This window comes from Grampus griseus (assembly GCF_964374135.1).
Source record: "Grampus griseus genome assembly, chromosome: 17".
Lineage (NCBI taxonomy): Eukaryota > Metazoa > Chordata > Mammalia > Artiodactyla > Delphinidae > Grampus > Grampus griseus.
Genome location: NC_139011.1, coordinates 34,968,312 through 34,982,947, shown reverse-complemented (window position 1 = coordinate 34,982,947; position 14,636 = coordinate 34,968,312). Strand labels below are relative to the sequence as shown.

Genomic DNA, 14,636 nt, shown 5'->3' with positions numbered 1-14,636 from the left:
GCTTTATGAGGGTAAGGAAAAAAAACTAGTCTGGTTGAGGACCCTGTGGATTACAATCACCAACATGTTGGAAGATTTCTACATGAAATACGTAGCCCTAGGTAGGAACAACCACGTCATTTGATCCCAGAGTGATCATTTGATTTGCTGACATAAAGCTGTATTTATGTATAGCTTCTGGCCAAGATAACCCCATTGTCAGTAATGACAATAACAATAAAAGAAGTCAAGTGTTCCCAGAAAAGTATGCTTTTATTTTTTGACCTAATGATCGGGGTTTAATGAAGCTATTGTCATCTTTAGAGCACCATGGTGTTGTCTTCCTTTCCCATCTAGCCTCCAGCTTCTGTGATTGCAGGGACCATAACTGGTGCATCTGTGCTAGTAACTAGCACAGTCTCAGGGACGTGGTAGATACTTAAAAATATCTGTGGCATGAATGAATCTTCTCTGCGGTTGGGGCATCTCCAGGAGCAGTAGACAGCATTTTCTGTCGACTTTTACCCTGGAAGTTCGGTAGGAGAAACAGGCATAAGAAACATGGCGTATTCTTTCTGAGCGGTCTTCATCACTCAGCTCTCCTAAATCATTTGACATTTGCGTCTGTAGTTACTCTTTGTCTTTACCATTCCTAAATAATAAACAGATATTTATGGAATCCCTGGTCTTAGCCCAGTGTCTCTGTGGGTTTTGTATTTCACTTGTGTCCTCCAAGTTCAGTGCTCTGTTCTGTGTTCTCATGGCCTCTGTACTCATCTCTCTCAGGGGAGCCCTGACCACCCTGTGTTGGTTGTTGCTGGATTACTCATTGGCCTTCCCCTTGGACTGTCAGCTTCACGAGGCTGGGATCTACTTTCTTCTGTATCCCCAGTTTCTAATTGTTTGACCTACTGTGGACTTGTGTTGATATTTATAGAAGGAATGAATAAAAGAAATGAATGAATAAAATGACCGTATTCGACGTTAGATCATCTTTAGGCACTCATTTTCAGATGCAGCTGGAGAAGTGAGACCCTGTGGCATGGTGTCCATAGTTATTGTGATTAGCATGTCACTGAAACCTGTATCTGGCCTTGACTGCTACTGATGTGGTGCCCTGCTAATGTGTTTCTCGTGGCCAAGTAAGGGGCTCAAAAATTAAATGATTAAAATGATCTTTATGTAGATATAGCACTAAAAATGAGAGATCTGGTTGTATAAATTACCAAAGGTCTACAGGCATAGGACTTAAAATGAATTAGGTCAGAAAGTTGAATGGCCTTTAAAATGCAGCTCATGGCAGTGGCTCTTTGCTTTCTGCAGGGTTCTTCTCTGGGGTGTTGCTGTGATACGAAAGGCTTCAGGTCAAGGGTTTGAAGGTGAATAAAAATTCCAAGGGGATGAAATAAAACAAGAGTCAGATAATACATCCAATGAAATGGTTTTCAGGATAAATAACTGTACAGTTTTAAAACAGTGAGTTTAAAGTTTTCTGTTAAATAGAAGTAATGCACATGGTATTAAATGGAAATAGTATCAAGGATATACTATAGTATGCCTGTTTTTTCCCAGAGACTGCCTCTTACTATTCATGTAGTTACCACATAAATCTAGGTGCTGTCCTCATATCCCTAGTCCGTGATAAATCAACTTTAAATGGTATATATTGACATCTACACACTATAGAAAAGGAGGATAAATTTAGTCATTTGTGCTTCTCCTTCTATTCCTGCCAATATTTTGTAATAAAATTATTATTTTTAGTTCTGTTGGGCAGTGCTATAATCTTTAATTATTTGCTTGAGTTTCCATTTTTTCGGATTCATGTCACTTTTGTTGTCTTTCTTGCTATCTCGTGATGTAAGATGAGGATGCTAGTGACTTTACTACCTGTCCTTCCTCCTGTTCTGTGTCTTACCTCTGCCAGCCCTGCTTTTACTTTTTCACTAACATGAAAGTATCTTAGTATTTATATTCTGTTCTTCAGGGAGGGATTTAAAAATGATTTAAAGGGAAAATTGAAAACCAAAGACAAGAAGTGACTTGCCTGAAGTCTGCTTAATATTAGAGTTGGGACTAAAACCTGGGGCTTTTTGACTCCCAATCTAGTGGGCTTTCTAGATAAACTCGTTGACCTCATTCATCAGATGTTTATTCAATGCTTATTCTCTGCCAGGCACTACATTAAGTACCAGTAATACAAAAATAATAAGAAATTGTCTCAAGTCTCATACTCTCATACAAATAGGAAAGACAAATGTGTAAACAAATAACTATGTTTCAGTGCAATAAGGTGCAAAGGAAGGTGTTGTGTAGCTTTTTTTTTTTTATCTCACAGGTCAGAGATTAGAGAAACTGATACAATTATTAGAAGTGACAGCTTTAATACATTGAGGAGATAGCATTTTACCCAGCTAACTTATGCATGTTTGAAAAATAAGTAAGACTTTGCTAATATAGTTAAAGAGAAGTAATTTAAATTGTCTGTTTTGAGATTAAGTCTAAAAGAAAAATTTTTATAAATTTATAACTATAAATTATATAATAAATCATGTTATATGTGTTTAATAAGTTTTTATGTGAGAATATCCAAATATTCTTCAGTTGTCCTTATAGGTTTATTTAATATTTTGACTTTAAGTCTGAGGCTTATGCATTTTTTTTAAATAGATCTTTTTTACGGTGACTTGTGAACTTTTTCCTTTCTTTCTTCCTCCCTCAGATTTTCATCACTGTGAATTGCCTGAGTACAGATTTCTCCTCCCAAAAAGGAGTGAAAGGACTTCCTTTGATGATTCAGATTGATACATACAGTTATAATAATCGTAGCAATAAACCCATTCATAGAGCTTATTGCCAGATCAAGGTCTTCTGCGACAAAGTGAGTAAAGATGACAGTTTGTCATAAAGGTATTTTTGTTATTAGATATTGCTTTAATGACATTTCCCCCTTGTCACCTTCTCTTGTCTAGTGGTGTCAAAATAATCACTTACTAATCACAGTGGGAGTGGTAATCTTTCATTCTCAATTCCTATTAGATATCTAGGGAGTCATCAATCAACTGTATTTTTTCTTTTCAGTCAATCATTCTACTGCTAATTTAATGACTGATTGCCATTGCACTGTGCTATGAGTCTGATTCAGTTAGATAACTGAAATAATAGATTGTTTTTAGTGGATATATAGATCCTGTCCCAGAACATATCAATGTAACCGCTATTAATTTATGGGTTAATTCGGGTCTCAGCTAGAGCCTTTTGGAATGGAAATGGCACCTCTAAAATAAGTTCATTAGCAAACATGCTTCAGCAGAAGATGTAGTTTTTGAATCTTTTTGAAACCCCTCATAAAAGACAGAGCAATTAAAATGGCAAAGATTAAAATCCCATGATTATGTGACAAGAGACCCTTACAAAATCCCAAATGTGAATGGGACCAAGCATCAACAATTTCAAGACCTGTGTGATGTCGGCATTGTGAGAGAAAGTAGTGGGCCCACTTGATGACCAAAGAACAGGGAACCTACCAAAGTGACCCATGGTACCAGAGAGAGAAATGGGCCATCAGAGGACTGTGTGTGAAACTAGGATGGGAGGGGATGGATTGTACAGACTTCAATTTACTGGTGGGTGCAAGGGGACAGAACATTGAAGTGTTCTGGGCTCTATAAACTCTGGAAAGTTATAAATTGAAGCTCCCTGGTAGGATAAAATCCTGCTCTGAGAAGAGGCTGCTGGGAGTAGAATCCAAGTTGAGTTGAACAAAAACAAAAACAAAGGTTCAAAGGAAAGAGAAGTTCCAAATAAAAAGGAAGAGGGGAAAAGATACAGAGTAGGCAGATCTCAGGAAATACAGGACTATTTTCTTTTATCACTTTGTGAACACAACTGAAGCAGGAGCATGAGAGCCATGAAGCTAAAAGAATTATCCTAGTTCTCTCATTTCACTTAGAAATGACCAGCAGAAAAGAAAAACAGTTGAATCCCATACAGTCTCATGAAAAAAATAATTAAGATCAGACTGACTTCCTGTGGACAGTGGATGCGTGCCAGAAAGACATGCCCACAAAACAGGTGAAACCTATAGCCTAATGTTCCAAAAATGGGCTTAAAATTAACATAATTTTAAAATTTTGAAATTAACAAAATCATGGAAATTATAAAGAGCAGCATAAATCACAGTTTGAAAAACTTAGACATGAGGTGTTTGGAGAACAGAATGATTTGAAAAGAGATATGGTAGAATTCAGGAAAGAATTTAGAAGTAAAAGATTAAAATATTTCAGAAGAAAAGACTACACTACAAGCAACACAAGAGTGAATAAGAAAAGAGAATGCCTTAATAGAAATAAAAGTTGGAAAACAGCAAAATCTTAAAAATCAGAAGAAATGAAGAAACAATTCAGAGAAAATAATAGATAAAGAAGAGAGGTAAAGATGATCCAAGAGACGTATAATATGTATCTTTCAGGAAGAAAGCTAAAACAATGGAACAGAAGAAATGCTAAAAATGATAAATCAGGAAAAGTATACATTTTTAAATGGGCTACCATGCATCTGGGAAAGTTGACCCAGGATGACTTTAAAAATATTCTTTGAGGGCTTCCCTGGTGGCGCAGTGGTTGAGAATCTGCCTGCTAATGCAGGGGACACGGGTTTGAGCCCTGGTCTAGGAAGATCCCACATGCCGTGGAGCAACTGGGCCCGTGAGCCACAACTACTGAGCCTGCGCGTCTGGAGCCTGTACTCCGCAGCAAGAGAGGCCGTGATAGTGAGAGGCCCACACACCGCGATGAAGAGTGGCCCCCGCTTGCCACAACTAGAGAAAGCCCTCGCACAGAAACGAAGACCCAACACAGCCAAAAATAAATAAATAAATTAAAAAAAAAAAGTAACAAATGTTCAAGTACAATTGGTGTCTTTAAAAAAAAAATTCTTTGAGCATCTAAGAAAAATAAAATAGACAATGAGTCATTTATTTTTTTAAACTAATTTTTACTGGAGTATATAGTTGATTCACAATGTTGTGTTAGTTCCAGGTGCACAGCAAAGTGAATCAGCCATACACATGCATATATCCACTCTTTTCCAGACTCTCCTCTCATATAGGCTACTACAGAGCACTGAGCAGAGTTCCCTGTGCTACACAGTAGGTCCCTATTAGCCATCTATTTTATAGTAGATAAGGAGTCATTTATAAGGAAACTTTTTTTTTTTTTTGCGGTACGCGGGCCTCTCACTGTTGTGGCCTCTCCCGTTGCGGAGCACAGGCTCCGGACGCACAGGCTCAGCAGCCATGGCTCACGGGCCCAGCTGCTCCGCGGCACGTGGGATCTTCCCGGACCGGGGCACAAACCCGTGTCCCCTGCATAGGCAGGCGGACTCTCAACCACTGCGCCACCAGGGAAGCCCTGTAAGGAAACTTTTATCGTCAAACTTTTCAACAGCAACACCCTGTCAGAAGACAATGATATTTAAAGTAATCAAATAAAGAAAATGTGAGCCAAGGATTTTATATCCAGCCAAGCTGACTTTCAATTATAAAGATGACAGGCAAAAGCAAAACAAAATAAAACAAAGAAATAAAACCACCAACGAACAAACAAGCAATCAAAAAATCCAGGGAATATTTCTTCTTGAGGAATCTATTAAAGAACAAGCTTTAGACACCAGTATGACTGTAAAGACATTGATAAAAGGACTGATGGTGAGCATTATGTGTATACTTACCTTGGATCTAATTCTAAATGATGGGAAAGACAGTAATGGCAATGTGATATGTTCTGACAGTGTAGACATAGTACAATTATTTAAAAATTGGGTAGGGTGGGGAGAGAATATGAAAAATAGAATAAGCTGGCAACTGCTTATAGGTGTTAACTGGACGTAAAAGGGTGAGTTCAGATAGGTCCCGGGGAGAGGAGAGGAAGGGGAAAAAGAGGTTAGTGGCTAATTCAGAATTGCCAGCACTCTTAAAGGTGCTACAGTCAGATGTAGATCAAAGATCTACCACGCCATTAAAATGTCCGAGTTGTAGTTTAGCAGAGATAGAGAGTAGGAAGAAGTGGGCCTCTGTGAACAGAGGCAGAGATGGTCATGAGAAAAGAGAAGGAAACACATTAACTAGAACTGCACTGAGTTTAGGGACATGTGGCATAGCAGTGTCTCTAAAATCTCAATAGCCTTTCAGGTCATAATGACTTCAGTTAGTGCTACTCGTCAGAGCAGCACAGCTCTCTCGGGGACAGTTAGGCAGCCCCCACGATACAGAGGAGACACAGTTAAGTCAGTAAGACACGGTTGTTGTGTAGAAGAGAAACCTGCCAGCGAGCACAAGTAACTCGCCAGAGTCACACGGTGAAAAAGCAGAGGAGCTGGATGCAAATCCACATCTGATTCCAAACTCCTACTCCTTATATCTTTAATTCAGCATATTAAACATTAAGAAAGCATTTTCAAATGACGTACAACGTGGAATTTTTAAACTACATGTGGGAGAACGTTTAAACAATTTGAATTCCTTATTTTATTCCAGAAGTTTCAAGGGAGATGGTAGAATTCCCCTCAGTGAATCTCCTTCTTGGAAGGGACGAGCAAGATTAGGATCAAGGAGAAAGGGAGGGAAGGATTAAATGGAGGCCCTGGGCAATCCATTTACCTTTATGTCATAGTTGGAATTGAAAGTAGGAAAGAGAGGGCTTAAGGGATACTCATATAATTATTTTTTTTCAAGTGTTGAGGTCATAAATACTAAAAATCAAAACAAAGCAAAAATGCAGAATACATAGAGAGTTGTATTGTTGTTCACCTGTGCCCTAGAATGAGAGGGACTCTAAGAAACTAGTGATGTAAAGAGTTTCTAGTGGGTAGTTTTTAGTTTATGTTTCCCAATGTTGAGTGTTAGGAAACTCATAAGGAAGAAATCTCATGGGACAAGCAGGGTGTATTAGCCTTAACTGCTATTAATTTTTCTGATAAGCTAGAAACAAAATTTTTTTGCTATAATTTGTTATCATATTTGTAGCTCTGATTTAAAAATCCAGGCAAAATCTCACTCCTGGGAAATTAAAAAGTTTAATTCTTGCACTTTTCAAATGGGTGTGTAAATGCAAATGATTAATTTGAATTATCCTCTAAAGCAAAAGAATTAAGAGCTATTCTATTTAAAACTGTAAATTTCCCAGTCACAGTCTAGAGTTTTAAACAGATGGTATTCTGCACTATTTTTAGTTCCCCAGCTTGATTTCTAATTAATGCACCTGTGAGATTGCAGATGAAGATAAAGTCCTTCTCTACCTTTTTTTGATATTATGATACTTCTATTGAAATACATATGTTTATGAATTTAAAAATTCAGGATCTGCTATATGGCTGTGCCTATATCAATACTTATGTCTACATCTTTATATCCGTATTTAATTACTTCCATTATCTTTTGAAAGACAAGAATTATATTGCTGAAGATAGTGACTATATATTGTTCAAAACTTGAGAATAAAGCCACATTCCCTTAAGAATTTTTTTCTCTTTATTAATTCTTGTTTGGAATGATCTTGGAGACAATGACTGTTGGAGATTATGAAAAGCTAAAGATATCCCTCCAAACTACCTTCTTAGCCAACTTAAATAGTTTAAGGCCACATTCTTTTTTTTTTTAAACATCTTTATTGCAGTATAATTGCTTTACAGTGGTGTGTTAGTTTCTGCTTTATAACAAAGTGAATCAGCTATACATATACATACATCCCCATATCTCCTCCCTCTTGCGTCTCCCTCCCACCCTCCCTGTCCCACCCCTCTAGGTGGTCACCTCAGTTATCTCTTATTTTTATTTATTTTATTTATTTATTTATTTTTAACATCTTTATTGGAGTATAATTGCTTTACAATAGTGTGTTAGTTTCTGCTTTATAACGAAGTGAATCAGTTATACATATACATATGTACCCATATCTCTTCCCTCTTGCATCTCCCTCCCTCCCACCCTCCCTATCCCACCCCTCTAGGTGGTCACAAACCACCTAGCTGATCTCCCTGTACTATGCGGCTGCTTCCCACTAGCTATCTACTTTACGTTTAGTAGTGTATATATGTCCATGCCACTCTCTCACTTTGTCCCAGCTTACCCTTCCCCCTCCCTGTATCCTCAAGTCCATTCTCTAGTAGATCTGCATCTTTATTCCCGTCTTGCCCCTAGGTTCTTCTGACCTTTTTTTTTTTTTTTAGATTCCATATATATGTGTTAGCATACGGTATTTGTTTTCCTCTTTCTGACTTACTCTGTATGACATACTCTGTATGACATACTCTGTATGACACTCTCTAGGTCCATCCACCTCACTACAAATAACTCACTTTCATTCCTTTTTATGGCTGAGTAATATTCCATTGTATATATGTGCCACATCTTCTTTATCCATTCATCTGTTGATGGACACTTAGGTTGCTTCCATGTCCTGGCTATTGTAAATAGAGCTGCAATGAATATTTTGGTACATGACTCTTTTTGAATTATGGTTTTCTCAGGGTATATGCCCAGTAGTGGGATTGCTGTGTCGTATGGTAGTTCTATTTGTAGTTTTTTAAGGAACCTCCGTACTGTTCTCCATAGTGGCTGTATCAATTTACATTCCCACCGACAGTGCAAGAGGGTTCCCTCTTCTCCACACCCTCTCCAGTATTTACTGTTTGTAGATTTTTTGATGATGGCGATTCTGACTGGTGTGAGATGATATCTCATTGTAGTTTTGATTTGCATTTCTCTAATGATTAATGATGTTGAGCATTCATTCATGTGTTTGTTGGCAATCTGTATATCTTCTTTGGAGAAATATCTATTTAGGTCTGCTGCCCGTTTTTGGATTAGGTTGTTTGTTTTTTTTGATGTTGAGCTGCATGAGTTGCTTGTCTGTTTTGGAGATTAATCCTTTGTCAGTTGTTTCATTTGCAAATATTTTCTCCCATTCTGAGGGTTGTCTTTTTATCTTGTTTATGGTTTCCTTTGCTGTGCAAAAGCTTTTAAGTTTCATTAGGTCCCATTTGTTTATTTTTGTTTTTATTTCCATTTCTCTAGGAGGTGGGTCAAAAAGGATCTTGCTGTGATTTATGTCATAGAGTGTTCTGCCTATGTTTTCCTCTAAGAGTTTGATGGTGTCTGGCCTTACATTTAAGTCTTTAATCCATTTTGAGTTTATTTTTGTGTATGGTGTTAGGGAGTATTCTAATTTCATTCTTTTACATGTAGCTGTCCAGTTTTCCAAGCAGCACTTATTGAAGAGGCTGTCTTTTCTCCACTGTATATTCTTGCCTCCTTTTTCAAAAATAACGTGACCATACGTGCGTGGGTTTATCTCTGGGCTTTCTATCCTGTTCCATTGATCTATATTTCTGTTTTTGTGCCAGTACCATACTGTCTTGATTGCTGTAGCTTTGTAGTATAGTCTGAAGTCAGGGAACCTGATTCCTCCAGCTCCGTTTTTCTTTCTCAAGAATGCTTTGGCTATTCGGGGTCTTTTGTGTTTCCATACAAATTGTGAAATTTTTTTTCTAGTTCTGTGGAAAATGCCATTGGTAGTTTGATAGGGATTGCATTGAATCTGCAGATTGCTTTGGGTAGTATAGTCATTTTCACAATGTTGATTCTTCCAATCCAAGAACATGGTAAATCTCTCCATCTATTTGTATCATCTTTAATTTCTTTCATCAGTGTCTTATAATTTTCTGCATACAGGTCTTTGGTCTCCTTAGGTAGGTTTATTCCTAGATATTTTATTCTTTTTGTTGCAGTGGTAAATGGAAGTATTTTCTTAATTTCACTTTCAGATTTTTCATCATTAGTGTGTAGGAATGCCAGAGATCTGTGCATTCATTTTGTATCCTGATACTTTACCAAATTCATTGATTAGCTCTAGTAGTTTTCTGGTAGCATCTTTAGGATTCTTTATGTATAGTATCATGTCATCTGCAAACAGTGACAGCTTTACTTCTTCTTTTCCAATTTGGATTCCTTTTATTTCTTTTTCTTCTCTGATTACTGTGGCTAAAACTTCCAAAACTATGTTGAATAAGAGTGGTGAGAGTGGGCAACCTTGTCTTGTTCCTGATCTTAGTGGAAATGGTTTCAGTTTTTCACCATTGAGGATGATGTTGGCTGTGGGTTTGTCATATATGGCCTTTATTATGTTGAGGAAAGTTCCCTCTATACCTACTTTCTGCAGGGTTTTTATCATAAATGGGTGTTGGATTTTGTTGAAAGCTTTCTCTGCATCTATTGAGATGATCATATGGTTTTTCTCCTTCAGTTTGTTAATATGGTGTATCACGTTGATTGATTTGTGTATTTTGAAGAATCCTTGCACTCCTGGAATAAACCCCACTTGATCATAGTGTATGATCCTTTTAATGTGTTGTTGGATTCTGTTTTCTAGTATTTTGTTGAGGATTTTTGCATCTATGTTCATCAGTGTTACTTGCCTGTAGTTTTCTTTCTTTGTGACATCTTTGTCTGGTTTTGGTATCAGGGTGATGGTGGCCTTGTAGAATGAGTTTGGGCATGTTCCTCTGCTATATTTTGGAAGAGTTTGAGAAGGATAAGTGTTAGCTCTTCTCTAAATGTTTAATAGAATTCGCCTGTGAAGCCATCTGGTCCTGGGCTTTTGTTTGTTGGAAGATTTTTAATCACAGTTTCAATTTCAGTGCTTGTGATTGGTCTGTTCATATTTTCTGTTTGGTCTGTTCATATTTTCTGTTTCTTCCTGGTTTAGTCTCGGAAGGTTGTGCTTTCTAAGAATTTGTCCATTTCTTCCAGGTTATCCATTTTATTGAAGTCCACATTCTTAAAATAAAGTTAAGAGAAACAATTTAAGTGCCAAATAAAAAAATAACGATAGCCATCCCCTCTCAAAAGGTGCCAAAAGTGATCACAATATAATCAGGAAATCCTCAGGCATATTTTTTTTTCAAATTTAACACTCCATAGTGAACATATAAGTTGGGGAATTTATTTTCAAATGATAAATTTGGTGTTTGCAGAAAATATACTATTCTGGAAGAACTAGACTTTTTTGTGCTTTAATGAGAGTGAAAAGATTATTTGCTAGAAGCTTTGGGTCACAAATAATCAAAGGAAGGAAAGGAATTCTTGGAAGGTCATGTTCAAGGATGCTTTCTCTATGTTAATTGAATGTATCAGAGCTGCCCTGGGTCGTTGTGAAGTCAAAGCTTTATTTTAGATATGAGAACTGTGGCTCTCGAAGTTTGGATACTATCAGAATTGTTTTGGTGTGCTGATATCTGAGCCTTCTGGGCAGGAATTTCTTACGTAGATGCGGTACTAGGGCTAGGCTCTATGGGAGAGCTACTCTGTGTTTTATGTTAATCCTTTGGATTTGGCATATCAAAGAATACCTGTAAAATAATGAGCAGGTGATTTTATTTCCTAGTAATTGACATTGAACATATATAAATCCTGAAACAGATTAATTTCAGACCTTTTTCTCATAGCAATTGTACAAAATAAAACACCAATTTAAAAATAAAATTGCTTGACAAACCTTGGGGTGTGTCTTTGGTGAGTTGTAGTTTATATAGATGAATTTCCATATTTCTACTTACATTAAATACCATATTGTACAGTCTTTCAAATACAGAGAAAAATGTCTTACTTGGACACAATAAAAATGAATAGGGGCCTTTTGCTTATATTTCACACCCATTTGAACAAAGTCATGTTTGTGCATTTAACACTTTATTTTCTGAAAATATTATACGTTATCTAGACAAAAAACTCTACAAAACCTTAGTATATGTTGAAGAGACTTGCAAAGGAAATATTTCTATATTTTTTCTCCCTCTTTCTATGGTTTATAAACCTCAGTGACAATTCAAAACTTGAAGCACTGTGAAATAATTACTCCCTTTTGGTAGTAAGAAGTTTTTGGGCATAAAAATGCGTATTTAAAATATGTGATTAAACTGTTATAACTATCCAAATCTTACCTATGTAAAGCTCTTAGAACTCACCTGCCACAGAGGCAGTGCCCCATCAGGATTAGCTGTAATCACTCATTCTTCAAGAATTAGCTCTAAAGCCATGATGGATACCTTGATTGACCATACATCCCTGTTGTGTCATGGCGTTACTTTGGCCAGAATTGGGAATCAACTTTTTTTTAAAAAGCCAATTTGATAAGCAAACTCTATATTTCAATGTTTTAATTCAAACCATTTGTGTGTCCTTTTCTGTGAATTGCCTATTTCATGGCTCTTGTCTATTTCTTTATTGGTATGTTAGTTGTTTTTTTCATTTGAATCATTATTTATATATTAATGATTTAACACTTTATATGATATTTTATTGCAAGTATTTTCACCAATTTGTCCTTTGCCTCTTTTTAAAATAAATTTATATATTTATTTTCATTTTTGGCTGCGTTGGGCCTTCAGTGCTGCGCGTGGGCTTTCTCTAGTTGCGGCAAGTGGGGACTACTCTTCATTGCGGTGTGTGGGCTTCTCATTGTGGTGGCTTCTCTTGTTGCGGAGCAGAAGCTGTAGGCGCGCGGGCTCAGTAGTTGTGGCTCGCGGGCTCTAGAGCGCAGGCTCAGTAGTTGTGGCGCATGGGCTTCTTTGCTCTGCGGCATGTGGGATCTTCCCTGACCAGGGCTTGAACCCGTGTCCCCTGCATTGGCAGGCGGATTCTTAACCACTATGCCACCAGGGAAGTATCCTCGTCCTTTGCTTTTTAATCGATTTGTGTGTGTGTTTAACAGAAGGAGTAAGTTGTATACTCTCAAATCTATCTCTTTAGTGTGTGATAACTTGGGGGCCGTTTCTAGGGGTAGAGGTTGCTGGCCAGTCCTTACTTTACTATCCCTTAAATCCACAAAGGGCAGGACCAGTAAATGCAGATCTGAAATCTAGGGGAGGAGTCTAGGCTGGGAGTGTGTATCTGGATGTCACCTGTCTAGAGCATCTTGGAAATATGGGTGTAGATGAATTCTCTGTCGTAAGAATGGAAAGAGAGAAGAGAAAAGGAAACTGTGTTGGAATGTCTATTTGGGGAGTGAGAAGAGGAAAACGAGTCAGCAAAGCTGAGCAGAAAGAGAAGATATTCAAAGGATCATGGACGGCCAAGAAGGCAAGAGACATAAGGTGACGGTCAACTGGTTAAGTCAGATGGATTTGGCAAGAGAAGCCAATGAAAAAGTCAAAATACAAGGAACAGAGGAGCAAAAAGGAGGCAAATAGACCAGCCTCTTTTCTAGTCGGTCAAATGAGCACCATCTCCAAGAGCATATGAACATATTAAGACAAAACCCCAAATCATACTTGTATGTACAAAATGATCTTAAATCCTCTGTAGGTTACTTATGCCCTCCCTCATTTCCTCTACTGTAATGACTTTTTATAGTTCCATACCAACGAGCAAAGGAAAAATTGTATAGGGAATTCGCACTCAACTTTAATGCCCCCCCTCCGTGCCCAGGAATGATGTTAACGAGCTGATGCTTCATCCTACAACATTTTATTATGATCAGTAAAATTACTTAACCGGCTTCACTGTGATAGGGAACAGGGGGAACTCTGGGAAGAGTGGGATCCCTTGGAGGTCAACAAGGTACTGTAAACGAAGGAGCAGTCTCAGCCTTCAGAGTGGAGGCCTGACCTCGCTGGAGGATGGAAGTGGGGCTGCCTGGCTCACCTCCCCACGTTTTGTTTCTTATCCCTGTGGCTTGTGTACAGACAGTTGCTCTGGTAACATGCCTAGCATTGTGTGCATTTGTTTTTCCCTGTCAGGGAGCAGAAAGAAAAATCCGAGACGAAGAGAGGAAGCAGAACAGGAAGAAGGGGAAAGGCCAGGCCTCCCAAACCCAGTGCAACAACTGTGAGTGTGGCTGCGAAGGGGTAGGCTTTGTCTGGGCCAGGTCCACTGGCGAATGGGTGAAATGAAGTGGGTTGCGGGTAAAATATGGACATGCAAGGGATGGCTTGCTTTTCCCTAGCAGTGGGGAAGGGGCGAACTGTCCCTGTTAAACGTAAATAGAATCACATGATCACAATGTTAGAACTAGGAGAGATTTTTCTAATGTCAAGGAGACCAACATCCTCCTTCTCCAGACAAGGAATCTAGGGCACAGAGAGGGACAGGAGGGCAAGAGGGGACCGGAGCTCCCCCTCAGGAATGCTCACGCCAAGTCCACTCTCTTTCTGCTGGTTTGGTGATGGGAGAGGGGAGGCTTTTAAAGTGTGTTCACATCTATGGTGTTTGGGAATCTTCATAGGAGACAATCATGAACTTTAGCTAAGATCAGATCTTACAGGTGAGAGTTTAGGCATTCACAACCTTCTCACTTATGGGTTTTGTGATTGTGTCCAGCCTCTGATGGGAAGTTGGCGGCGATACCGTTACAGAAGAAGAGCGACATCACCTACTTCAAGACAATGCCTGATCTGCACTCCCAGCCCGTCCTCTTCATACCCGATGTTCACTTTGCAAACCTGCAGAGGACAGGACAGGTATGGCCTCCCTGCTAACATCTGCCTGCCATCCATTCACTGGGCTGGTAGAGCCTTAAGACAGCATCACTTCAGGCACTGTTGATCTTAAAAATAAAACCCATGAATTCAACAAAAAGTCAGCTCTTCCCTACAGAAAATGG

The 14,636-nt window shown here is 38.4% G+C and overlaps 1 protein-coding gene across 1 annotated transcript in view; it reads left to right on the top strand.

Annotated features, from left to right (window-relative positions):
- Nucleotides 1-14,636, top strand: part of GRHL2 (grainyhead like transcription factor 2) — a gene marked incomplete at both ends in the record, with an annotated part of 113,842 nt that overhangs the window by 71,220 nt on the left and 27,986 nt on the right. Inside the window, 3 exons of the mRNA XM_082675236.1 lie at nucleotides 2,702-2,860; nucleotides 13,774-13,861; nucleotides 14,354-14,493. Coding sequence (XP_082531362.1) covers nucleotides 2,702-2,860; nucleotides 13,774-13,861; nucleotides 14,354-14,493 — 387 coding nt within the window. The remainder of the gene's footprint in view (nucleotides 1-2,701; nucleotides 2,861-13,773; nucleotides 13,862-14,353; nucleotides 14,494-14,636) is intronic.